The sequence below is a fragment of the Esox lucius genome, chromosome 4 (genome assembly GCF_011004845.1).
Source record: "Esox lucius isolate fEsoLuc1 chromosome 4, fEsoLuc1.pri, whole genome shotgun sequence".
NCBI lineage: Eukaryota > Metazoa > Chordata > Actinopteri > Esociformes > Esocidae > Esox > Esox lucius.
Window position 1 is genome coordinate 30301559 of NC_047572.1, and position 27629 is coordinate 30329187.

Here is a 27629-nt window from a genome sequence, read left to right on the forward strand (position 1 = left end):
GCATATTGGCGTACATCAGCACCTGACAGCGGCTAGTCAAACCTACAGGCTGTGGCTTTGAGGGAGTGATCCATGTGTGTTCCCCCCACCCCCCTCTGGGTAGACAGCCGCCCCAGGTGCCACCAGGGTAGGCACACTGGACGTGCCTCGCGCCCCTCCGGCATTAATCAGCTGGGTGATGGGGCGTGACCGGCCGGCCGAGCGGAGGAGTCCTTAACTGGCTTGGCCGGCTGCTTCCTGCAGGACGGCCTAATGAGCCATATACCATCGCCTTGTTTATACAAATGGGATGCGCGCAGAGTATTAAAGATCTCCCTCACTGGCCTGCCGCCACCATGTTAATCTAATAAACGGTGGAACTGCAGAATCTCAGAACCTCAGTGGTGCTGCTACGCCCCCCCCCCCCCCCCCCCCCCGCGTGCAACGACTGGGTTCGTACCTCGAGTGGGATAGCGGGACTAACGCAGAGAAGATGCTGAGGAGAACACCAAGGACGAAGGAGGATATAATAAGGTTGTTGTTTTTTTTTTTTAAGACTAGAACAGCATTGGAAACTGACGTGAGGAACTGTGACCTGTCTGCCTGTGGTTCAGGCCTACAGTAATTGCATCAGCAAATGTGAATGTTTGGGGCGATCACATGAAATGTGTGTGTGTGTGTGTGTGTGAAGAGTGTCGTTTGTGCTGCCAGCACACATTTACCCAGGCAGTGACGTATCAGCACTCCTTCCCGAGCGCTTCTTTGGTTAGCGCTTATTAGCCGTGTAATATGAGCTAATGAGTGGAAGCCTGAAACACGGCAGGAGGACAGCCCCCTTCTGTGTGTCTGTGTGAGCGCGTGTTTGTGTGTGTGTGTGTGTGTGTGTTTTGAAACACGATAACCTCGGAAGGCAGGAAAGGCGGTCTCAGTTGCATTCAGTCTGGAGATATGTCATGTGATGAAACCGATGATCAGACACACATATATTTCTCCTCTCACTGTTATATGACCAACTACTTGATATTACCCAGGTATTAAACAGTAGTTAGGCCGTGCAAAAAATGAAAACATCACACTTATTGTGGTTGAAGGACCAGCTGAAATTTGTTTTAGCAGACATTATTGTTTTTATTCATTTATTTTACCAAGATTTGCAAAACGTGTTTAACAAGCTTTGAGATCTGATCCCATAGGTTCTAGTCAGTTCAAATCAACTATCCCATAGCAATAACCAGAACCATAATGCACATGAACCAACCCTAAAGCAATAACCAGAACCATAATGCACATGAACCAACCCTAAGGCAATAACCAGAACCATAGTCCACATCTCAGATATAGCAATCCAATTGGACGTATCTCAACCTGCCATTTTAGCCCTCTTTTGGCCAATTCTTTCAGGTCACCTTTTATCCAACCAGCAAACAATCCAATCTCACAGTATACTCAGTATATATATATATATATATATATATTTACTGGGATCAGATCTCATATATATATATATATATAAATATATATATATATATTATACATATACATATAAATATAGTTTATACGTACATACCTCATAAGTGTAATCACTATCAAATGGTCACATCTGAACCAAATTCCATGTGTTGCTATCAAGGGCGTAGGAGTGGGTTGGATATTAGGGCGACAATTTACCTGCTTACAACATTGGGGGGGACATGTACCCCCCCCATGCCCTTGGTTGCTATAACGATACGTGCTAGAATCAATCACTTTGCAGGGAAACAACATTGTTATTTCTCTATCACTGTTTCCCATTGTTTTAACACCTCACTTCAGCAGAGCAATACAGAAAACTCTCTTCTGCCTCACTCTCTCTGTACATGTCACCTCCTGCTGCTACAGGAAATCACTAGAGATTCGTGCATCATAAAACGAGCACCTTCTATTTAAGTAGAAACGAATGAGTGTCTCTTCAAAGAATACGAAATACAACTCTTAAAGGGAACTTGAAAAGTCACCGGCCCAGAAAACCACCCCGACACGTTTACAGCGCATTTAAACACACCAATCTACCAGCAGACCCACGACTGGACGGTTTTCTCACACTTACAACTCGTGTTCACGCACGGAACAGCGCTCACTGAGCACTAATTGGGGCACACACATTGTATTCACACTCGCTCACACTCGTGTTTCACACAATGTCAAAAACATTGTGTGTCCCCCCCCCGTCTGCAAGAAGAGTATTGTCACAGGGTGAAAATAACCCTTTCATAACTCCTCTGTCTAATTGGAAAGTAATTGGAACAAGACCACTTCACTGTTTCTGGACGACGGAGTAACGTTTCTCTCAGATGTCGGCGGAAATGAACAGCGACACGTAATCAAGGGGTTCTCAAATGAAAGTCAAACGCTGACAGTTGGCCTGTTTTCTCAACTAGTCCTGTGGCCTCGCTCACGGAAGGACAGCGTGCTGCACATACAGGTGTGTGGATCAGTTCATGGGACGAGTGATGACAGTAACAGGCAACTTGTTAAGTTAAAGCCCAAATGCAAAGTGAAATGGGTGTGGGCAAGCACTCGCCTAACACTGCCTAGTGTAAATCAGTGCTCTTTCTATCCACAGCTTAGACCCTTCAGATACGTCCCTGTATTTGACATATAGTACCCACCAAACAGGTCAATTACTTACAGTGTGTCTTAAACCCGGAGTTGTTCACGGTTTGGCACAAGCAAGCTAATTCCTCTGACTCCAGCAGTGTGTTTCACAGACACGTCTCCACTTCCCGGCATCTGCCGTTTGGTTTAAACCGAAGGCGCACCCACCGTGCAACTGTAAATCAAAGAAACACCCGAGCAACGCACGTACACCCACAAACCTGTGGGTCACAGCTGAAACCATTAGCTTAGCGGCTCACCTGCACACACCTAATGGGGGCCATAAAGGAGGCGGCCCCACACAGGCCAAATAATTGTTTGCACATTTGGAGCCAGCTGGGGTGGAACACTTGTTTCTGTGGGAAGGACCCAATGAAGTGGCGGTTGAGACGCGGTGTCTGAGACGTAGCAGTGTATGAACGAGGGGCCGTTGGCTAAGCCGGGCGTCTGGATTTATTCACCGCCATTGTTGTTGTCACTGCCGCGCTGTGTCAGGGAGAATCGTCAGGAACACCCTGCGAAACGGGAAATGACCCTGATGTGTGCGTGTCTCGTTTGAACTCACACTTTTTCGACAGCACTCTGTAACATTTATTTGAATTGAATACGGGGGGTGTGTGTGGGTGGGTGGGGGGGGGGGGGCCAGGGTGATATGGCGAGGAGGTGGCGGAAGGGGGAAAATGCTAAATGCTCATTTGACAGTAGTTCCATTTCACTCCTTAAAAACGAGCTTGCAGAGAGCTGACTTATTGACCTGACGGCTTGTGAATGATTGTAGGCTAGAGAGAAGGAAGCTCAGGACGAAGATCTCTCCCGGGGTGACATGTGGTGGCGTGAAGAATGGGAATGCCACCCACTAATGTTTCCCCGGGTACGAACGGGCTTCTCCTTCCCCTGTCCCCAGGGCCAGCGCAGGGGGATTGCCTCCATATTTTGAGCCTGGTGACTGGTGATGATTGAGGCAGTGACGGATGGGGCTCTGGATATAGAATGCCCTGCTGAACACTGAATACTCAGTCTTCTGTGAACCTTGGGAACCTGCACTTTATTAAGCAGACAAAGACGGGGGCAACATGATTCACTTAGCTCGATTTTTGTGTCAGGGTGGCAACTGAGGAGGGTCAAGTTAAATCGGCTCCCCAGTAATACAATCCACTCAGTCACTCCCACACACACGCACACACACGCACACACACGCACACACGCACACACACACACTACACATACAGTCAACAATGAACATATCTTATCAAAAGTCCCTTTTCACTTCACTGTCTTGAACAGACCCATCCACAACCACATCCTTTGTTCTTTGGTGTCAGAGGTTCTATAACCCAGAGGATGCCAGACCTCTCCAGAGAAATTTAACACCCGCCAAAAAAAAAAGCTAATTGACAAGTGTAGAAGTGCAGCTCCTAACTGCAATGTGATTTGACATACAGAGACCATCTCAATGCCCCCCCCCCCACCCCCCCAAAAGGAGTATTGGTGAAATCATGTATTTTTTTTATCAAACTTTTTGTGGTATGTTAAATTGGTTATGAGTAACGCGCATTGCACTTTGGTTAACATTTAATCCCTCAATTCCTCAGAAGCGAATTTCCTTCACATTAGTTTTGGTGCCTAGACCACATATTACTTGCCCAGTGGACTTAGAATAATTTCGTCATACAATTTACATGACAAAATGGCAAAGGCACATTACATTGCACTGCACAATAGTCTAACACAGTACAATAATCCAAACCAGTAACTTAGGGTAATGAAAATGTGTATGTCCTTCACAGAAAATAGGATGGGTTTTCTGATGCTTTTATGCACTGCAAAAGAGAAATATCTGACAAATTTTAATAAAAAACTACAAAATGTCATTTTATATTATAGAAAATAGCATGACATAGAAAATCACAAAATTGTATTGTATCAATCCATTTTAACACATTTCAGATGTTTTCTATCTATAACAGTTTATCCAATAAAACAACTCATGTATGTCATTTAAATAACTAGTGTCACTAATAAAAGCCCCTTCTTTATAACTGCATAATTCCCCTTTTTCAGAATGTTTCTAACTGTAGCATAAGGTTACTCATTTTAAATCATTGCATCATATATCAGTTAATGTAAATACACTTGGCTACGTGTTAGACACACAACTGTCAACCTGCTACAGATCAATAGCTTTTTATAACGCTGACGACCTTATAACTCAATACATATAAATGTATATGAGTCCCCTTTTTGTTACAAGGTAAATTGTGCGCCACGTGAGTTCAATCCACTTCAGCTGAATTTCGAATTAATTGAATCACTATTCTACAGCAAACATTAAAACTGACATTCGGTTATAAACTATCCATCAGAGAGGTCTATTTGCCCCCTAAAGATATCAGAGCATTGTGATAAACGGAAAAATATGAACTCATAAAAGCCAGTTTGTAGACATAAAAATGTATTGACAACGTAAGAAAGTCCATGGCTACATGGTGTCGACGCGCTCACCCGTGAGCCGACGTGTCAATTGACCCGCTTATCGGACTTGAACTCCCGGGTGGATGTCAGTGTGTGTTCGACGGAATGACACCTAACACAGGAAAAACGTCTCCATTCTAATTCATTAAATGCTTAATCTCTTGACCTCCGGTTTTATTTGAAACCTGCAGCCGTTGACCAACAGGGCAGCACCGCACTTAGCCTATAAGGGGTCACCACACACACTGAGCCTATATTGGCCCATATACAGGTCTAATTTGGGTAAATGAGAGCTGTTAAATGTAGTCCACAGATTAGAATATAGTTGTTTATACCACTTTATTTTTTTTATTTTTTTTATTGGGGGGGGTCAGACAATGGAACACGACAACTGTCAGTTATTTAAAAAAAGATTGATGCCAAAAACTGCCACTCGGTATTAACCTCCACAGAGAAACAGGTTTTGTTTGTTTAGGATATATCTATAGTTAGCCTATAATAATAAACATATATTCTGCTATCGCCTTATTTGATTTAGTCAAATTCAAGGGACAGTGCTTTTTTGTAATCTATTTTCGTGCGATGACAACTTTTCGCGGTGAAGAAAATGGACACATAAACCGTAAAACCAAAAGGTAACTAATGGCCTAAACAAATATTCAACATCAGATGTTACAGAAGAAATTGCAGGCATTTACATGGTCTAGATTATTTGCTGTCAGCTAAAGCTTATTTAAACACTTGAGTGAAACAAATCAATGAATGCTATAACACATCATCAATATGTTCCCACCATATAGGATATTATACTATATGAACAGTATTTTTTTTTATGCGCACACTGTCTTAATTCAATATTTAATCAATTCAAGTAATTCATGATAAAGGTTTTTTGTTATTAAAAAAAATCCCAAAAAATGTGTCCTCTCTCTGATCACCTTAAAAGTAATACATTTTGGTTGGCCTATCTCAAAAAATATCCCCTCAACTTGTGTGTCATAGTGTGGCTGTTAACACGCTGTCAATCCTCACTTGAATAACTTATGATGGCGCGAACAAGTCCTCACGACGTGGAGTTGTCCACGTGCACCGCAATCTCATATAGCGTAAACGAGTTACATTCGATTTAAAGTGAGTTGGTATACTTAACTATTTCTGGAAAAGCAATTTTGCTCGTGTTTCTGTAGGAAATTCAATATGGGTAAACACAAATGTCATATTTGAATGCAGGCGACTTTACTTTTAGATCTGATTATATAAATATATATATATATATATATATATATATATATATATTTATTTTTTTTTTTTTTTACGTATGCTAGGTTATACCTGTTCAACACAAAGCTATAGGCCTACCCTACAATATTTTCGGGGTTACTTGGAGGCCATGTGTAAAAGCTTCACTAAGAAACGAACTTATGCATTAGACAGCAACAAATTCTTCCGAGTTAGTTATTGCCCAGGATGTAAAACTGTGTGCGATTTACATTAGGCCAATATATAAATACGTTCCGTAAAATGACACATGCATATCGCAAAGTTGTGAGTTATTTGCTTAGCAGTATCAAGCGTTTTCGTCAAATTGCCTGGAGCACTTTCCGGAATAGGCCAATTCGCCCCTAAACTTCTGCCTCAGAGCTCGAAATTATAAGCGGCTCAAATAACCTTTTTGTCACATAAGTGGAGGCATAGTCGGTTACCGTATAGAGCCATATAAGTATTTCCAAAATTGTGATAATCCATTCAGCGTTGTATCAACGTGAATGCGTATTGCGCTCTTGTGCACATCCGTGCACGCCTTGTGAAGCTAGGCTATTTACACATGCTAAATGTTTTCAAGTGTAACTGTCTGCCGCACGAGTCATGTAGCAAATCATTGCGGGATACGTTAGACTAAAACGAGAACCGTTTCCGACTTTACAGATGACTTCATTTTGGGAACGTATAGCGTATTAAGATACGTATAACGTTCTTGTGTTTTCGTTTAAGGCGTCAGTGCATTGTCTGACAAATCTGCACTGAACTGTCCGCATTATGTCCAACGCTCGTAATAAACATAGTTCATGTTTACCTTTGTGCGGCTGTGTTCGCGTCCAATATCCCCGCGCTCTGCATCCAAGAGCGGACCGGTGTCATGCCACTCGTGAGCGGTTCCTCTTTCATGGTCAAGGCTCCCCGCGGGAGGCTGTCCTGGATGGAGAACATGAAAGTAGCCTTCTGGGATCTCTCTCTTGACCAAATCACGCTAAATAATCCTCCTGCACACTCAAAGCAAGGCCACCCGGATTAACGACGAGCAACTGAAAAGGGAAGAATCTTCCCCAAATTGCAACAAGGGGGAAAGCGATAGCGGTCCTTATCCAAAGACGAGCGTCGACCGTATCCCTTTGGGTTTTCCGCTTTATCTTAAATTCCAACCCCAGTTCAGTTCGCTCAAGCTTAATCGGTCTCAAGTTAAAAGAGGGTGGAGAGAGGGCGAGTGTTAGAACAGTTAAGCATCTCAAAGGAGAAGAATCAGCCGGGATCTAGGAGACCTTTCCGTCGCGAGGAAAGAGAGGGGAGATGCCGAAGTTGATCAGAAGAAGGCGAACATACGCGCACGGGATTGTGGAATGAAAAGTGGGATAAAACAAGCGACTGCTTCAAAAAGGAGTAAAATGAAATGATTAGAAAACAAGAGAGAGGGACGGACCATGGAAGGCTTGCTCTCCCAGGGGAAAAGGGGGATTGGGTAGCAAGAAATCTCATTCCCTCCCTCCCCGTCTCTTTACGCTTCTCTGTCCCAGCGGAGCGCACCTTCTCTCGGGTTCGGAGGCTGTAGTGCTCTCGGGGGGGACAAGCATGGACTTGGTAAGGGCGGAGCCTAGTCCTTATTAGGAAAATCGTTTAACTGTCAATCGCAGATCTAGCTTTTCATTGGCTGAAGTCATCCATTACGTCATTTTTTTGAATTCGCCGCAAAAGCTTTCAGTGTGTTTACCAGTACTACTACTTAACACGCTTTTGCAGGGCTAAGCGCGTGGAAGATGCTGATCTCTATAGTAGTAGGCCTGTTTGCAATATAATAATATGACTGCTACTTATTGGGCCATTTGCATGTTTGCTCATTTATTTTTATGGGCACATAAAGACCTGCATTTGAAATCATTTACATACTGTCCTTCAAGTGCAGCGTTACGAGCGCGGATTATGTGTGATTGATATTATGTCAAGTCTTTGTTGAGGCTTTTTAACTAACAGTCGTCATGTTCTTGAGGAGCAATATATGTCCACAACGTGACCAAAAGCCATTTTAATGTTGATACACGAAGAATGTTGCAAAAAGACGTCGGCAAGAACATTCACATGCACGAACAAACATACGCACGCATTGTCTAGGTTTTTTACAATTGAAGATTTTTTTTTAAATTGCTTAATTAACTTTGGACAAATTGTTGCCTATATATGTCTTGAGGGCTCCATAGTGTTATTTTCCTGCGCCAACATTTCTTGCTAATGTTCAATGGTACTTTAATGCTCGTAGAGATTTAACAGTGCGGCGTCCTTGAAATTCTTTACATCCACTGGTAATGAAATAAATCACAACAGCCTAATAATAATAAATATGATCATCATATGCGCATAATTATTATTAATAATAACTCATATGTATGCCATTAGTTCACTTCATTTGACTGTTCAGTTAATTAAGCGCTTGCCTGGTATCATAAGGTGACCAGAACTCCAATTTCGTTAACTAGAAACCTTCCAAAAGCATCCCCAATTAAATATGTACCCCACTTCATCCTTTCTAACTTAAGAGACCAGAATGTCCTTGGGGGATAATGACTGAATGTCCATTTTCATCTTTTCATCTAAATTAGCAAGATGATTCTTAAAAATATTTGTTTGCACTATCGTAGTATTACTTTTAGAAGAAATTAGGAATATCTGATCAATAATTTAATAATCACAACAAAATACTATATATATTAAATTAATTTGCAATTAACATTAATGGAATAATCAAATACTGCACATACATTTTTCCTGTTAAAAGCTAATTATTATACATAGACTTATATTAATAACAACTGCAACACGAGTAAGAATAACAATAATAATATATTCATCTTCAGCATTATTTAGATAGTTTGGTGGACTGTTAGAATATAACAAAAACGTTGTTTAATAATTAGCCTTTTGTCTGACATAACGTTTTTCAACAATTGATGTAAAATAAATGCATTGATTTAGGCGTATTTTATTTGCTATTGATTTATTGCACTTCAAGGACACAATCAGATGCTGCGATGGTAACTAATGTTAAGGTCCAATATAAAAGGCTGAGAAGTCGGGCATACATCTCTGCACGGTTTTGAGGTCTTGAGACAAATTTATAAAAGGAAACGTTCTGTGACATTCATAATTCAGCCGTACTTTCTAGTGTCGTCAAGGCCCAACGGGACAATTTGGAGGCCACACAACACTCATAGGACCATCGAGAATATTGAACGGCAAACATTTGTAAAACCATTTGTAGTAGAATTGGGAATTGTAATTTAATAGGATCTCTAGGTATCCTTATTTGGTAAAGCAATGTCTTCTCATTTGGCTATTCATTCAAGTAACATAATTGACGCATCATTCCAGCAACATAATTTACGCATCACTCCAGCGTATGCCTAACAGAGGTCCCATGTACTGCAAATTAAGTTAATGAAATATATAAGATTGCACGTTGTCTGTTGTCCAAATTTGGTCGAAAATATCCCGCATTCATACAGGACAGAAATTAAGTAGTTCAAGACCTGCAGTAGAAGTAATATAAAAAAACGAATTTGTAAAAACAATTATAATAATGTCAATCCATCTTACCTGCGGTCATATGCTAAGAGGCGTTTTCTTTTTAGGTTAGTTTGAGTATTTCACTGAAAATGGGTTTATTACTTTTGTCGGTTTTTCAGTTTGCAGGCGATTGCTGCCATCTAGTGGTCGTAAGGTGCAATATGTTACGTTTGTAGGGGGAAATGCCGAGGTAGTAGGTATCCTTTTCCTCTTCAGTGTTTGAACAAAAAAATCGAATAATATAAAGTACGTCTAGATAGATGAACGGTTGAAAAGCCCTAACATGCTGCCCACAGCTATATACAAATCCAAAAAGATGATTGTTTAACATGTAACACATGATTGTTTTTCTCGTTCTTGTCGAAACCAGAATTGCCTACAGGGAAGGAGCCTATCTGCTATTTCAGCAGCTTGATCAACGGCCAACCAGTTTATTTCAGGGCCTTTGCTCATCAGAGAAAATAAAAAATTCCTCTACTTCAATTGAAGGTTTCAGTAGAGTTGGATTAGAACAACTATAAACATGCCGGGGACAGTGACTTCTTTTTTAATTTATTTTTAAATAGATATGCCTGGATTTTGTCAAGTATGGCTTTTATCTACTTCCACGGAGACATATTAACCTGTGGACACTGCCTTCACGTCTCTCTATTCAGTGTGATCGATATTATTAGGGCAATGAATGACAAAATGTACAAGCTGTACAGGTGTTTCAGTAGACTTTCAGTAGACGGTCGTTGTTGCCCTAATCGGCTGGTGCTAGTTAGAGTTGGCTTGTCAAACTACCTCTAACTTCCTTCATAGTGGATGCAGGCATGACATATAGAAATAGTATACACACATGCACCCAACTATGCAGAAGTAAATAAAGTAATTAGTTAACAGAATTCTGAACGACCCTTTAAGCCGCGCACTCCTCCACGGGACACACTTGACACCCGCATTTAACGAACTTAAACAACTCCACACAACCACTTGACATCATACTGCATTAAACCAGTACAATTTGGAAAGCTGTTTGTAGATCTCCAAAGCAAACATTAAAAGCTACAGTACACCATCTAGTGTTCATAAAACGAAACTACTTCTAAATCAAAACAAACGTTATCTGTCACATGGTTACGTAATAACAGCTATCATAAGGCCTCCTACAAAAAGGAAATGTAGGTAAACCGAATGAAATGGATGAAATAAAAAATATATATATTGACATGGAATGTATAAAACATGAGCAAAAAAATGGTCTGTTAGCAAATTTCCGTAGATTATTTATATTATCTTATTATCTTTATTATCTTATTACTTTATAATCATAACCCATTAAATAAGACAAATGGACTGTGAGATCAAATCCGACTTAGAATTCCTCTTTCTTCCTTCCAGGTTTTGCACAGTCCTGCATTGCAACCAGGCAAGAGTAGAATGACTCAGCCAAATCTACAGATGAAACACAAATTATTATTATTATTAATTTCACAGTATCATCTTGATATATATTTTCTTACTCTATAACGGTATGCATTTAGTGCTTGGTATAGTTACTACAGTTAATAGATGTTTTGTGTGTTTCAATATTTTCAACTGCCCAAACGAGGAAATAGTGGCAAAGGATCAAGGGTAACGGGTGAAAGTACAACACCAACCTGACCAGATCTGCTTCATACCCTGATTAGCTTTTGGTTTCCATTTCATTGCCTCAGAACACCTGTCTATTGCACAATGAGCCATATCTGAAAGAGAAAACACCTTTAGACTCTTGATTTAGTAGGGATTGGTCTGCAAATTGACTGAAACTTACGTTACCTCAGATCATGAAAACAACACTTATTATAATTGAAAACACCAGTGTAGAAGGTGTAAACTTACCATACACATTGTCATCACTATTCTGGTCAAATGCTTTAATAAAAAGACAAATGACAGATACTTTCTTTAATATATGTTTAGTAAATGTTATATTCAGACAGCAAGAAGGGACCATGGACAGCAGTCATTAAAGCTCCTGTTTAAATGTAAATCTACTAAAAATACAGGTTATACAAAACACACAGCACTATTCTATCTCACAGTGTTGTTTTATTCATGTAGTGTTTGTTGCTATCATGTAGATATCCTTGCAGAACTAATTTTCACGGTCTGTCCTTTAATAAATAAAGGTGGAGGATCAGTAAATAACTCACATGTGTCTTGGTAAATGACATCATATCCCAGGTGAATACATGGCGGTACTGTTTCAGAGTTATAGTAGGAAAGTCCCGTGGCTGAAAAGAGAAGAGAACAGAAGAATCATCAACCAGCCTGATTGGACACCCACTATTTTGTCTTTCCTCTGGGACAAGACAAACAAAACGTCCACTTCTCAGGAGGTTGGAACCAGTCTAGATGTGGCTTATGTTAAGAGTTTGTTTTGAACTGTCTTCTTCAATACGCAATTCTGAGGCAGATGACAATGTTACTGCACTGGAGCCATTTAGCCATTGGGCCCTGTAAAAAAGGAATCCTAATAACCCCTAGAGATCGCCCCAAAACATTAGGGCATAGTCTCAAACTCATCCGCTGCCACAAAACCTTTCACACATACTGCCTGCGGGAGGGGAGGGAAGTATTGTTACTTATAAATTGCACTGACTTTCCAAAAATATTATGGAAAAAAACATCTGACCCATACCTTCATTGAATTCACGATTTTTCAGTTGGGCTGCTGCAATATTTTTTTTCAGACAATCTGTTATATTTGGATACAAGAAAATCAAATGCGTATGACTACCCATTGCAATGTGCCACAGGACGGTGCCATGGCACCATAAATTGTAAAGAATATGATAATACACAGAGATCCAAGGAACCAAGAACAATGGTTTACCTGATATTTCATCCACAGGGAATATGCTACCAGAACTGACAACAACCACCCCTGTGAAGAGGAACAAAAACCTGTCATCTATTGTCTTCACATTACACATGAACTGGTTGTGCCTGATTAGTCATCAAGTCAGAAAAGCGATAATCACGGTTACAGCAAGAGCTAAAGGGAACAAGTAATGGGCACCTACCTGCCAAGAGTTTCACGAACACTAGAAGACAAGTACCTTTAAACATGTTTACTGATTTCTTGTTATATATATATATTTAGGCTTGAAGAGCAAATTACAATAACTTGGTTGAGCCAGAATCTCAACTCCGCACACCCAAGCCACCTATGACAATGAAACCAAAAGCATGTCACATCACAAAAAATGATCTTGATGTAATGTTATGCAAGCCAAATCTGGACTATGTCTCCCCCTATGGAAAAATAGTATTGTATGCTATACTCTAAATACTAGTATTACCTTATAAGTAGTATTCACTCTATAATTTTTGCTCATATATACATAATGTAGTATTAACTGTAGTGTTTTTGCCACCATTTACTGCACTGTTCTTATCACAGTTTACTGCAGTGGACTACAATTTAGCACAAAAGCCTTAAAATTCTATAATACTATTAGTATAGAACCAGAGTATTTATAAGACAATGACCCCAAACATACATTAAAATAAGCAGAGAAATTTGATATGGCTATTATACTAAATAAATAATCACATAGCACTTAAAATATAGCCTACTGCCTTGCAAACATTTTCAAAGCCTTAACCAACTCTCATATGTATTGGCCAGTCTGAGACATGGCTTTTCTTTGTAATTCTGCCTAAAAGATCAGCATCCCAAAATCAGCTCTTCACTGTTGCTGTTGAAACTGATGTTTTGCAGGTGCTATTTAATGAAGCTGCCAGTTGAGGACCTGCAAGGCGTTTGTTTCTCAAACTAGACTCTAATGTATCTGTCCTAACTGCTGTTGAACTTTAAGGCTTTAGGCTGGGTATCTCTGGTATCTCTTCATGACAACAGCTAGTGAATAAATAAAAAATAAATTAGATTAAAGCTGGACAGGCTACGGACTTATGAAACCTCAAGTGTAAGCCATCTCTATAAAAGATTTTGGTGCATCGTGTTTTGTATTAGTTTTCAACAGACCAGTGTAAACCAACCGGGAATAATTAAATGACCTACCGGATTCAAGTGAGAACCAGCAGACCTTCCTGATCGGATGCTGCGATTGGGTATTAAACCTATCACCTGTGATAATGTGCGGTGTGCTCTAGCATGCAACCAAGACTGGTCTGTGGCATTGTCTACTGTGTATGTTGTTGTGCTTTTGTTAATCGTCAACTAAATACTACTACTAATGGGAAATATAGCCTAATGCCTTTTGGCCTCTGGAGGGCTCTATCAATGTCAGTGATCTGACCACGAATGGGCTTTTGAGAGTTCAAGATCAGTCATTTGTTCTTGCATTTGCCTTCATTGCACATCTATAAATGCCACTTGTAACATACATGATGCTTAATACTTGTACATTTCTGCCCTCTTCTATTTGCACTTCTGGTTGGATGCTAACTGCATTTCATTGTACTGTAGCCTACTTGTACTGTTCAAAGACAAAAAGGTTGAATCTAATCAATTTGGGTTTCTCAGTCTAGACTTGTCTAGACATGTCTTGAAGTCAATTTAAATATATATATGAATATATAAATATATATATATATATATATATTAATATTCATATATATATGAAATTATTCATATATATATATATGAATAAATTTACCAGACTAACCATGGGAATCCTATTTTTTAAAAAATATATTAAAAACGTGATTTCACATTTCCACCGTTGTTGTTTTATAAAATAGACCTGTGAAAAATAAACAAGTGAATTAGATGTTCCTCAAATATCTAAATATATGTTTACTCTTGAAACCTTATTTGTCAATTGCATGTCTACTACGCATGCGCAAGATCCTCAAGCAATGAGCATCCAGTGATGGTGTAGGAGGCTAGAAGGAAAACGGTGTTTGGGAGGAAGAGCATAAAAGTTGGATATATTTTTTCCTTCTTTATCTCGTCTCTTTGGTTATTGACAGTGTTCATGCTTCTCGTTTGTCATTGATAACATACCGCGTTTTTTTATCGAATACTTCACAATCTTGATTTCAGCGACTGCACGGTACGTAGCTAGCTAACGTTAGCTTACTAGCTAACTACTAGCAAGCTAACTTAGCTGGCACTTGAGCTGTTGTGTTCTTTTCAATAATTACGTTTTTTCAGGATAACGACGGTTATTTGTTAGCTTTGTTAGTTTTTCGTTAGTTTTGCTACACAGCTTGGATTCATAGTGTAGTAACTACACAAGATAGTTAGCCAATCGGTTGACTAGATTATCAACTAAAGCAAAGACAAGCTTACGGCAGCAATTTTAGCTTACGTTAGCTAGTTAAATCTCCAGTGGTGTTTGTAGTACTTGTTCTTCCTCACTCCCTATAAAGTTAGGCTGTGTCTTGTTCCACTGATGTATTTGTAGGTGAGTAAATGGTCTATTATATGCTAACAATAAAAATAATTAGTCGTAAGTTAGATAAACTAGCTAGCTATTTAGCTAGCTTAAACGGTTAAGCACTACTGGTTTACAGGGCTTGGACAGTATGAAGATTATGCTGGTAACTAGTTAACGCTGAACAACCTGTATTAGGTAATGTTGTTCATATGTTGCAATTCTGCTTGGCATAGCCCCCCATATCCATCGTGTGATCGTCAAGGCAGGGAACCCATGGCGCATTCGGTGGAGACGTTCCAGACCCACCTCACCTCTGTCATGGACAGTTTGATCCGAGCGTCGGTGTGCGAGATCACCAAACTGTTCCAGGACACGGTGAACGACTATCTGGTGGAAATATCTCTGAACAGGAAGGAAATGGAGGCTCTGAAACTCCGACTCCGACTTACGGAGAACCAACTGAGGAATGAACGCAAGTACGGGATGGGGTGGGCAGAGAATCGCCGCAATGCTGGTTTGATACTGCCTGAGGACGGTGGGCGGAAAAAGCGGAAAATTGAAGTGCCCCGTAAGTGTTCATATTTAGTAAGTACAGCTACAAAAGCATCACACACCATACAGTAGTTGGTTACTTATTTATATTGCGCTCTTCTTATGTATGTGTGTGTATATATATATACTGGTACAGGATATGTTTAACTGACATTAGACATCTTAGTCATCATATAATTGCATATCAATTCAACATAAGTTATATGCTTGGGTGCCATTAAGTAAAAAGCCTGTAATGCTTGTGTGAAGAGGTACTTGTTATGTTGGAAGCCATCAGGTAGAAGCTGAGCCGATTCTCTGTTCTGTCCTCCCCTCTGCTCCTCCTCTCCCTCCCCCACCTCCTCTCCGTGTTCTTTCTGTCCTTCACCTCCCCCACTCCGATCTTTTCTATTCCTCCCTCCCTCTGCTCTCCTTCATTATGCCCTCTCCTCCCCACCCCCAACTCCCCCACACGTCTCTTCTCCCTCCCTCCCCTACTCTCCTTCGTCTCGCCCTCGCCACCCCCTCCTCCCCCACTTCTCGTGCTGCTCTCCTTCCTCTCGTCACACCCGCCCCCTCCGCTCCCCTTCACGTTCTCTCCCACCGCTTCCTCCCCCTCCCTTTGCGCTCCCTACTCCGCCTCCTCTCTCCGATGTGCTTTCTCCCTTCCCCCAACTCCTCCACTTGTCACTGCTTCTCTCCTTCATGCTCTTTCCATCCGCTCCCTCCTCCTCCCCATCCTGCTCTCCTTCAACACGCTCTTTCCCTCTCCCTTCCCCCAACTCCTCCACTTGTCACCACCCCCCCCCCTCATGCTCCCCCTCCTCACACTCTCTCCCTTTTCCCTCCTCCCCTTCATTCCTGCTCTCTGCCATCCCTCCTCCTTTTCCTGCTTCCTTTATCTCCCTTCCCCCACCTCCTCCACTTCAATCACCACTCCCTCTCCTCTCTCCTTCATGCTCCTACCCTCCCTCCCCCTCTTCCTCTCGCCCCCTCCTCTACAGAAGCAAAGCAGAAGCTGGGCCTTGCCTTTGGAGGCGCGTGGGAGGAAGGAGGAGCACCAGCTGGGGTGGTAGCGGGGGGAGGCTGGAAGGAGGCACGCGAGAAGTACCTCATCCACTTCCCTGGGGAGGAAGAGGAACAAGGAGATCTATTGGAGGAGGATGAGGAGGAGGGCTGTGTTTCAAGAGAGGGGGAGGAAGCGGCCAACATCAAAGAGGAGGTGAGCGAGACGAGGAGCCAGAATGTGGTGCACACAGTGTCAGAGCATCAAGGAGAAGTAGTTCATAAGAACAACAGGGTGGTGCGTGTGTCCTACCAAGGAGGACTGTGTTTATTTACAGTTTCTACATCCAATGTATTTGTTTTTGATGAATTACTCTCTGCCTAGTACACCAGTCTTAGAAGTGTACATTCTGTTAACATACTGTGTGCTTTAAGCAAGTTGATGTCTCGTGTTGCCAAAGCAGAACAACTGCAGAATAACTTTTTTTTTTTTTTTTTTAAATCCACCTCATCCAAAACAGACTGTTTAAGAAATGCTGTGGAGAATGACATGCTCCTGAAGAGGATGAGCAGGCCTATCAGAGGTCTGGGGAAGTACAAGCTGGCCAACCAGCAGTCTATATGCATGATTTTTTTTTCCATTCTAACTCAGAAAAGTGTATTTTTTTAAATTACTTGGTTAACAGTTTTTGGGGAGGAATATAATTTCACTCATCAGCTAATAATGGGTAACCTTTAATAAAACTATGAAGACACTGGACAGTATATCTGATATGTACCTAGTTTCATCTTGAAGAATAAATGCCTCGTAAGCTTCAACCCCACCAGAAAGAAATGCAGGAAGCGTTCTTTATCGTCAAGAGTATATTTAAATAAAGACTTTAGCCTCAAAGTTAAAACAATACTTTGGTGCTGGTGATGCATCCACAACTCTTCCAGTGAGTTTCAGAGTGGTACCCCTGAATGACGTGTCGGTGATGTGACTGCCTCGCAGTTTGTTGCATCATTGCAACGTTAAATGTAATTTAATTGTGTTAAAACTCTCTGGTGACTCTTTGTGATGACTTGGGCGCCTATTAGCTCAATCAAGTTAGAAGATCAGGGATTGCATTGTCTCTGGTCTATGCTCCCACTTGATAAGCGCCAAAGTGGTATTGGATGTGCTTCGCAGGATGCATATCTCGACTTCGACTGTCCCACGTACGCTCAGCTTTTGAATTAATGGCACAGGGCTTGGATCACATATTGGATATCGTATAATCTGAGGATGCTAATCTCAAAACAAAAATGTCAGAGTAGTTAGACTTCCCTTTCCCTCAGCTTGGGGTAGTCCAGTTTGTTATAGTTTCATTGCCACCTTAAATGGCTGTGTTCTGCCACGGTGACAGCATTGCTCTGGTGGGCACTGGTGCGGGTGTAGCTCAAATAGGATGAATCACCACTGGGATGCCATTCGGGGGCGGAGTCACTGGCTTGTTGTTGTCTCTCTGTTGCACACTTTTGTGCAATTGGGCTGTACTCTGCTGGCAATACTTGTCCTTTACTCTGCTGGCAATACTTGGCCTTCATGCAGGGTGGTTGCGGTTGGTGGGTGTCCCTTTGGTTGATGCTTGGCAATGTGGGTGTATTGATTTCCTGCCTGTTGGGCCCTGTCCGAGGCCTACCCCCAGATAGGGACACAGTCACCGGACCCCCCTGTCTCAGCCCCAAGATCTTACGCTGCTATATTATTGTGCTGGGGGAGTAGGGCAAGTTCTCCTTTTCCATAATAAATCCTTGTAGATATAAGGAATGCATTTTCTAAATTTTCCCTGTCTCCTGCCGTTTTAAGCGTAGGAGGACATGAGGTCCTGGCCCACACCTGAGGGGTACCTGGCTTGAAAGACCCGTTGCTGTCCCTGTCCAAAGTCCTCCTGGTTGTGTTGCAGATCAAGACGATAACTGACGATTTCAGCTGCCACTGTGCTGACACCTCCCCCTCCCCCGTGTTGTCCCTTTCCTTGTCCATCTGGTCATGCTTCCGACCTGGACTAAGTATAAATAGACTGGACTCAGCCCACATGCATTTATTAATTATTACAATTTGTACTCTTATTATGTTCACCCTGCACAGCCAGAAGAGGACTGGTCACCCCTCTGAGCCTGGGTCCTCTGTTTCTTCCTAAATGTTGGCCTTCTTAGGGAGTTTTTCCTAGCCACTGAAATTCAACACTACTGTTGTTTGCTCCTTGGGGTTTAAAACCAGGTGTTTTATGAAAGCACTTGGTGACAACTGCTGATGTAAAAAGGGCTTCATAAATACATTTTATTGATTGAATGTGGGACGCAACATGTCAGTGTAATTTCAGGACACCGTTGGTCTTCCGTGTCGGGGAGAATGGCATCTAAGCCACCATACAGATTACGTTTGTGCAATAACAAAATGTCTAACCGTTCCGTTTGCAGGATGCCCAAGGAAATGCATGAAGTTCTTCATGTTGCCACTATGCACAGAAACTGTGTGGTGGCGGCCTCTGCTTTGTGTTAATGTGTAGCGTGTTGGGCTGTAATGGTGGGTGATGTAGTCTCTCTTTGGTCTGTCTGTAGTCCGGCGACATGATGGAAGGGGGTTATCAGCCGGCGTCGCTGCGGCTCATCAAAGAGGCCCTGAAGATGGACCCGCCCAACCAGAACCGCCATACAGGATCAAGAACCCATAGCGAAGGTGCTGACTACTGACACTCGCTCCAAATAGATCTCCTGTAGAGAATAGACTTCAATGTCTTTGTCTTGTGTTACTCTGTACCAGTACTGGTCCTCTAATAGTGTCCTCCCCTGCTTGTCTCTTCCCTACAGGAGACATGGAGCTCAGCCCTGTGGCCCGAGAGGCCCTGAAGCGTCCCCCAGGCATGAGGCCCGATGAGGGGGGTGAGGAGTGGGATGTGGGGACCCCTCCAACGGAAGTGTCAGAGGGCGGGCTGAGTGTGGAGGACCTGAGTGGGTTGGAGACGGCCCTGAGGGCAGAGAGAGGGCGAGAGCAGGCTGCCCTGCGGCTCCCCCTGGCATCCAACCATGGTTCCATGACCCCCGACCCAGAGGTTGTGGCAGGCAGCAAGTTCAGCCTGGGTCAGAAGTACATCGGTCTGGACGGGTTGGAACAGGAGGGTGAGCTGGGGAGTCCCAGAACCTCAGAGAGGGTGGCCCGTCTGAATGAAGAGAGGGTGGCCCGTCTGAATGAAGGTCAGAGGGCACTGCCCGGGCTGGCTGGCGGAGATCTGCTGCCGCGCTGCCCGAAGAAGCCCAAGGACAGCGAGGGGAGGGGGGAGCAGGGGTGCTCCGACGAGGGCCCGCACCACCTGTCTGCCCCGGGCAGCGTGGACGACAGCGGCGAGGAGGAGACGGGGGACCTGGTGCATTTCTGCACGCAGTGCGGCGGGGGCTTCGCCAACGAGGCCGAGTTGGAGGACCACCCCTGCCCCCTGGGCGACGCCCACCTGCAGGGAGGCGGGGTGCAGGACACACCATTCCCCTGCGCCTCGTGCGGCCACGCCTTCAGCCACGCCTGGGCCCTGAAGAACCACGAGTGCGTGTGCGCGGCCGAGCGGCCACACCGCTGCGAGCTCTGCGGCAAGGGCTTCACTCACTCGCGCTCGCTAGAGCGCCACCAGGTGGTCCACACTGGCGAGAGGCCGCACCAGTGCCAGCAGTGCGGGCGGAGCTTCAGTCGCCTGGGCAACCTGGAAAGGCACCTGCGGATCCACACGGGCGAGCGTCCGTACGGCTGCGACGCCTGCGGGAAGCGCTTCAGCAGGGTGGAGTACCTGAAGAGGCACCAGCTGATCCACAGCGGGGACCGGGACCGGGCCGGGAGCGCCCCCCAGTGCTCCCAGTGCGGGAAGAGCTTCAGTGAACCGGAGATGCTCAAAAACCACGAGTGCTTTTTATAACATCTGATAATTGAGATTGACCATGATTTTTTTTGGGGGGCGGGGGGGGTTAAAAAGGGGAAATAAATCTCACCTACATTAGAGGTTGCTCCCTTACCATCAAATCTGAGACCAAGCTACCCCAGCCTAAAGTTGAAAATTAGAAATGAAATGTAAAGCTCTGACTAACTTAAACCAAGTCCCAAAAGGTGGTAATTCAGACTGATGTTGTGCTTTATTTATGTTTCTCAAATGTACATTTTATCTTTATATTATAAAACAAGTATTTTCACTTTGAAAACATCATTCATGGCTTTGTTTATCTTAACTTTATCGACAATGATAATAACAATTTGGTATTTTGTACTATTGGTTGGTTTTTCTGTATCCTCCATCAGGAATAAACATTAGACTTTATTCTGTGAGCGGCGATATCCTTGTATCTACTGTCAGTTTTCTGTGTTCTGTCAAAGAGTCATGAGCTGGCCACATCAATGAGTCACGAGCTGCTTAAAATGTGGACATGGACAGACCTATTTCTCTCAATCTTTCTGAATACTCCAGTGTAAAACCCCATTGTCGTAGGACTCTTGAGAATTGTGTCGTGACCTGTTTATATCCTATTGAAAATTGCTTTGACAAAATGGGTACAACTGTAGTCACTGTGGATACGTTGTTTGCTAAATCAGAACAACTTAGAATGTTGTCAGCCAGTAGGTGGAGTAAGCAATCTGGACACTAGGTGGCAGTAAAGCAACAAATTGATTAGGCCTCACTGAAAGTATTCTGACAATCCTGTTTCGACATGGACTTTAGTGCAGTGGTTCCCAACCAGGGGTACGAGGATCCCTGGGGGTACTTTCCACAGGGGGTACTTGAAAACACTCATGACACCATAGACTTACTAGTGAAATGAACATGAGGGGGTACTTCAGGGGTACTCCAAGCAGTGCAAATTCTTTTTGGGGGTACAGTAGCTGAAAAAGGTTGGGAGCCACTGCTTTAGTGTAATGTTATTCACAAATTATTAGGTGATTTTCTGAAGGCGTAGCGTTTCTAGAGTTCTCACTTTTATTATTCCAATTTCTTCCACATGCTTCTGAGCTTAAACGCTAAAAGTTATCGACACAAAGCCAACTCTCAGATGTCTAGACTGCTGGTATTCGGATATCTTGGGACAATGGTTTTTATATCGTTTTTTTAACATAATATTTAAACTAATGCCTTTCAATGGGTAACAAAGGAAACATACACTTGAACAGTGACAAAAAAAAAACATTTTAGACTTCTCTCTTAAGCCAGAAGGACCAAACCAACATTGTTTCACATTTGACCTTCCCAACTTCAAAGTCTTAAAAGTTTTAATGTAGACAAGCTGACAAGCATGCCACATGTACTGTCGCTTGTCTTTTGTAGTCTACATTTTAAAATTATCCAGATAAGTCTCATACAGTTAATCTCTTTTGACATGAACCCACCCATTAACTTCAAACCAATCAAGTGAAATGGATATCTTTCCTTGTAGCTCTGTGGAGCCTGGTGAACCCACCCTGGAAACAACAGTCAAGTCATGTGACCACCCCATCACCAATCAACTGGGTTAGATTCAAAGGAGCATGGCCTGTCACCATAAACAGAGAAGAGGGCAACAACTGTTAGAGTACCTCAGAATGAGTCCCTTTACAGTATATGTGCACTGGTGGACACAATATCTCTTTGATTCTGCTTCACTAAACATGAAAATAACTGCCTTCAGCCATTTCATTTAATATTACTAAGTTAAGATACTGTTGGCGATGTGTGTTCTTAGTGAAGAGCTACTACCAACCTCTATTTCCAAGTGTGTGGCGGATGATGTTATCCAGGTCCAACAGCAGCTGAGGGGCTAAGGCTCGCACCCTTGGGAGAGAAAGCTAAACTCTGCCCCTGGCAGTGGGCCAGCAGCCCACTCACTGGGCCAGTCAGACACACAGCCCTGGGTTATTTGTTTTTTGCGTTGCATCGGCCCTATTTGTCAAACAGCCCACCGTGAAAAGTTCCGGTGCCCCAGGTGGCCAGTCCGTCATCGTTCCATTCTGTTAATGTCTACTGAAACACAAACTTCAAAGTTCTTTACTAAATATGAGATATCATGTTGGAGAATCCCTTTATGAAAAAGGTCTCTTTTTTTGGTGAGCCTATTCACCTCTCATGAATAAATGCATACAAAATATGTTTTCCGGCCCAAATTCAATTGTATTCAATTGTATTATGACGACCAAAACATTGTTAGGCATGGAGCGCCCTCTTATGATGTCACTATGTTGAACACCGAATTTGAATTTAGAAAATAATTTCTGAAACATTATAGTTTATTCTGTAGTTGGCATTGTAGAGTGTGTATTCACATCTCTATCTTCATTAGCATAACTATTTATTTGATACATGTAATCTCGTTTATCGGGTGTTTTCTAGAAATAATTTAGAATTAAAGTGAAGATGCATCTCCAGTGCATTCACACATACTGGCTGCAGTCACACCTTAACGAGCAGGTAAGAAATGTAATCGAAATGTACTTGAAATCATGTACGCCTAGCTACATAAGAAATGATAATAAAAGGGGGAAAGGTGACCATACCTAAAGTTTGTATGTCTTCAGATAAATGGATTGTTAGCTCTCTAATCACTAGCTGTAGAGCTAATGGTGAGCTGTCTGACAAAGAAAGCTCATCAGACAGTTCCTGACTCCTGACAGGAACTACGATGAACTGCTCCCATACTTCACTGTCAATCATATGAGGAGATGGATCATCTCTAACACAAGGAAGGCCTTCCTGAAAGAGAGCTCGAAGTGGAGAAATGTCTCTCCAGACCAATCAAAAGGTGTGACTGGCTCTTGTTTAATTTCTGACCAATTCCAGTACTAGAGTAACACAGCTCAATGAGTATATTCAACCAGAAATTAAAAACGCCCCTATTTCTAACTTAAGTCTCTTCTTGGTTGGTGTCACCTCGATGCTAGCTGTAACCGAGGTGAACATAGCGTAAAGTAGACCGTTTTCTAGCTAGCAAACAAAACGTTAGCTAGCAAGCTAATATATGTCGCAACTGTCGTTCATATATAACGTTAGCCTAACCACACCAAACATGGTAGCCGGTTCAAAAAACACCCTGATCGATTAGCGAAATATCTACCCCATTCATAGGCCATAGGAGATAGTTAGCTAGAGGTAATGTCAGCTACAATCCAGAACTTTCATGGCCCACAGTTCACAGTTGCTGGCAACATTAGCCTCCACGGCAACCAGACCGTTCCAGCAACTACCTCAAAGCAAAGTGGCTGCGTGTGGTCCTAAAGCCAGTCCGATTTACCACCACACCATTCTAAAGAGTTTTTTAGCTTTTCTTATAACTGATTTCTGTTGATAAAAAGTGTGTGTGTGTGTGCCTATTTGTTTTATTCTCAGTTGATTATCAGAGTTTAGGAGTTGGGAGTTTGTTGGGGAGTACACAATATTTGTGTTTTGCATTTCTAGGAGAATCAACAGAACAGAATAGATCCATTGTTTTTTGTGTTTTTATGTATTTACATAAATATAAACTTATTGCAGTGTTGGTAATATATATTTAACATACACATTTTTAAAAATTATTATCTGCAGTTAACTGCTTGAGTAATTATTAAAGTCCTTATTAAAGCAGCTTGGTAGCTGTGACTGATGTGCAAATTGTGACAAAGGTTAAAAAAATATATATAAACATTACATTCAGCAGTAACATTGTCTTCTCCACAGAGATGGCCAGTAACAATCATACCACTCAACTAATCACCTGCTCACAGACATTGGTCGTGAAAGAGGCTGACGTGGAAGCCCAGCCTCTGCTGCAGAACAGTCTCCAAAGTGTTCAGTGGCATCCGCCTCACATTGTAACCCCGGACGGAGGGCTTTGCCTTGGGGTCCACCGGCACAATCTCCCCTCCACTCTGGGCGTCGTTCCGGCCCACGGCAGCATATGTCGGAAAGTACGGCCTCAGAGTGTCGGGGAGACTGGATTTGTAGGTGGGGCAACAGTAGGCAGACCACATGTACTCCGGGACCGCCACCCGGTTGGCCATCCAGCGCTCTGAGAGGTACGGCAGGGCCCCTGTCACCATGTACACCGGCCCCTCGCAGTAGTCGGCCATCCGGGCCCTGACCTCGATCTCCAGCTGAGACCAGGGGCCAGAGTTTGAGGCCGCCCGCTGAGGGACTACGTTGGTCAGGGTGAAGGTGGCTTTCCGGTCCTCCGGGGTCTGGTGGTGCAGGCTGGGGTTGAGGTGGCCCTTGGTGTAGGAGGAGTTGGCGTAGTCCTGGAGTACCGCCTGGCTCTCCACCACATTCTGGTCTACAGTACCTTGCTGTGGAAACCGATGCATCTCAGGACTGGCTCCATGGAACGCAAGCTATAGGAACAGATAGAGAATGATAATCCACTCTGTTTGTTCCATGAAATCAGGGCATGGATCTTAAGAGTCAAGTGGATGGAAGATAAAGTAACTCCACTAATCACAAACCACCCCTTGCTAGCACTAAACATTGCTAACAGTCACCAGATCACTTGGTAAATTCATGGAAATAATTGTGCTTCACCAAATACAGTGCTACATGTAAGAGAGCCGTGTGTCTGTTACATAATAATCTCATGTGGACAGTCTAGGTAAATGAGATAATGTGCAGCAATTCTTCCGGTGCCTTGGACATATTCCCTAAAGTAAGGGAATATGTTTGCTATAGACTAACTAGATCCTTTTGAAAGAGAGTGGTTGGAGGTCTTCTTTCCTTTTCTGATCTCATCACGTAAGACATACTGACAGAACTTATTCCAGAATCACACCTGTTTCACCGACGTTAGTTTGTTAGACATACACAGCTCTGTTGTACGAGTAGGTCAGTGGTGGAGTGGTGGGGCAAATAAAGACTTAGTAAAGCTACAGGTGGCTGAAAGCAAAGCGGCAAACATTGGTCTTAACACACACCAAGCTAGTATTAACAACATCCACGCTTCTCTTGTCTGGTAGCGGTTTGACGTGAGATTGTCTGCACCTCGTTCTGTAGAGATACAATATATGACTATAAAAAAACATATGATACCAACTGCCCAACAATTTCCAAGGCAACCTGCCAAAATGACTGTCATTCAGTAACACTCACATCTGAGGCTAAGGCATGCTTTGAACGGTGATGAGAAGTCAAAACCCACTCCAATTCACATACACCACTTTGAAAGATCTTCTGTAATGCAAACCATTTGAGAATGCTGTTCTTTTCATCTCATAACAAGGACTGTGAAGAACCACACACAGACACAGTTTTATTATTAGTCATATTTTTTTTATTTCTGTGATTCTTCACAATTAAACCGATTTTATAGGAACTGCTATCTTCAGACAAAATCACAACCAAACCAAGAAGTATTTTTACTTGAATTAAGTAGAATGAAGTGGACTTGACCCTGAATGTAACACACGCATACACACTCCTCACCTGGGGTTCATACATCCACTTGCTCTTGGGCCGTTTCCCTCCTCCAGTGAGGATGTAGGCAGAATAGAAGGGGACCCGGCGATGGCACTGGTACAGGCTGGCAAAGTGGTACTGGTTCATGTGGCGCTGGCAGATGGGCTGGTACCACGCTCCCCCCACGCCTTTCGGGGGAGTCTCCTTGTAGAAAAACCTGAGGCAGGGGCCGAAGTCACCCACCTCCCCGAAGACCGGAGCTCCGAGACGAGTTAATAACAGGAGCAAAGCCCCCTTTAATGAGACGGCCATCGTCTTGCTGACCAATCAACTCAGCCTACACCAGTTGTGTGGAGAGAGAAAGCTTCTACCAAGTGGACTGAATCACCAATTGGTTTTTCTATCTGCCGCTTGGACCAGGGATTATGATGAGACACAGGAGCTGCACATGAGCAGTCTTTTATACACATTGTGCAGAAGCTCTGCAGTGACACTTGGGAATGATACCCCCCCCCCCCCCGGGTTGGTTTGTGGTTTTGGCTCTGTGTTCCAGGATTTTGTGTTTGAAATTATGCAACGGCTCTGAGGGGAAATTTTAGACTGACAGCTTTCATTGAAGATGTTAATTCCTGTTAGTTTGTAAAGAATTTACAGCACAATTGCTCCCGTTTTGTTATTTGGTCATATATTCCCAGCATACAGTGAGTACATCAGGTACATCATTTCAAGATATAATTTGCTCAATAGAAATACATGGTAATACATATATTGGATTGTTATTTTGGAGTTCATTTTATTGTAAATAAAATAAAATATCACAGTGAATGTGGATACAACAAAGATTCTAGATAATCCTGAAAGAATTGTGCCTAATGTGTCAGAAACTAAAGAGACACAAATACCAGCAACACATTAAACTTGAATTATTACCATAACAGGGAAGGTTAGTGTTGATCAACAGGTCAGTGAAACTGAGATGATTTTGTAAAACTTGAGTTACTGGCACAGGAGACTTGCTCGGGACAACCACTGACCAGAAACCGACCACAAAAGACCCAAAGTGAGTCATGGAGTTAGTTTCATTTCTAGACCCTTAGGTGTTTCCCTGTTTCCCTTTGGTAGAATGTAAATTTATTGACAATGTGGAAGATGGAAAATGTTCGCAATTTATTACAATAAAAACTTCTCAGAGTCTGGTATAACAGTTGATTATTTAAAGTTTAATTACGTGGCACCACGGGAACAACCTTCATGACAAAAAGAGTACAAGTACAGAGACCAACACAGAGTATGCCATGTCAGATTGTTCTGATTATGCATTATATTCTCTTCCAACAGTACAGATGCCGGAATTAGCATTTGCAGAATGTACATACAAGGCGTAGGAGCCACTATGGTAAAGTCTGAAAATGCAAGG

The 27629-nt window shown here is 42.7% G+C and overlaps 3 protein-coding genes and 1 long non-coding RNA gene across 13 annotated transcripts in view; 2 read left to right on the plus strand and 2 right to left on the minus strand.

The window, feature by feature from the left end:
• Positions 1-7913, minus strand: part of LOC105028844 (transcription factor COE3) — a 95110-nt gene extending 87197 nt beyond the window's left edge. For 6 of the 9 annotated variants that reach the window (XM_034291994.1, XM_020045675.2, XM_010901878.3 and 3 more), the window contains exon 1: positions 7160-7293. In XM_034291994.1, coding sequence (XP_034147885.1) covers positions 7160-7293 — 134 coding nt within the window. Of the gene's footprint in view, positions 1-7159 lie in introns of all 9 variants that reach the window. The other 3 variants (XM_013133625.3, XM_013133623.3, XM_013133622.3) reach the window with 1 other exon arrangement.
• Positions 7914-14728: 6815 nt separating this feature from the next.
• si:dkeyp-121d2.7 (zinc finger protein with KRAB and SCAN domains 1) lies at positions 14729-21097 on the plus strand. 2 transcript variants are annotated; one of them, XM_010901832.4, is made up of 5 exons: positions 14729-14966; positions 15527-15861; positions 16829-17046; positions 19416-19533; positions 19665-21096. In XM_010901832.4, the coding sequence occupies exons 2-5, from the start codon at positions 15567-15569 to the stop codon at positions 20753-20755; spliced, it is 1722 nt and encodes a 573-aa protein (XP_010900134.1). In that variant the 5' UTR covers positions 14729-14966; positions 15527-15566; the 3' UTR covers positions 20756-21096. The 2 variants fall into 2 exon arrangements, with proteins under 2 accessions (XP_010900134.1, XP_010900142.1); XM_010901840.4 differs by lacking the exon at positions 14729-14966 and adding an exon at positions 14984-15320 and having other exon boundaries at positions 19665-21097.
• Positions 21098-22828: 1731 nt separating this feature from the next.
• Positions 22829-24676, plus strand: LOC105028805. Its single transcript, XR_829420.4, has 3 exons — positions 22829-23266; positions 23470-23597; positions 24509-24676. It is a non-coding gene; the product is annotated as an uncharacterized LOC105028805 (long non-coding RNA).
• On the minus strand, positions 24333-27249 carry LOC105028811 (endonuclease domain-containing 1 protein-like). The gene is made up of 2 exons (XM_010901822.3): positions 26240-27249; positions 24333-25158 (listed from the first exon to the last, which is right to left on the minus strand). The coding sequence occupies exons 1-2, from the start codon at positions 26522-26524 to the stop codon at positions 24550-24552; spliced, it is 894 nt and encodes a 297-aa protein (XP_010900124.2). The 5' UTR covers positions 26525-27249; the 3' UTR covers positions 24333-24549.
• Positions 27250-27629: the final 380 nt, after the last annotated feature.

Bases quoted from the DNA above. Each gene is read 5' to 3' on its own strand.
- si:dkeyp-121d2.7 (XM_010901832.4), top strand. From the start codon at position 15,567: ATGGCGCATTCGGTGGAGACGTTCCAGACCCACCTCACCTCTGTCATG. The intron at 15,862-16,828 runs GTAAGTGTTCAT...CCTCCTCTACAG, and splicing joins GCGGAAAATTGAAGTGCCCC to AAGCAAAGCAGAAGCTGGGC. The intron at 19,534-19,664 runs GTGCTGACTACT...TCTTCCCTACAG, and splicing joins ATCAAGAACCCATAGCGAAG to GAGACATGGAGCTCAGCCCT.
- LOC105028811 (XM_010901822.3), bottom strand. From the start codon at position 26,524: ATGGCCGTCTCATTAAAGGGGGCTTTGCTCCTGTTATTAACTCGTCTC. The intron at 25,159-26,239 runs GTGAGGAGTGTG...CTGTTCCTATAG, and splicing joins AGTGGATGTATGAACCCCAG to CTTGCGTTCCATGGAGCCAG.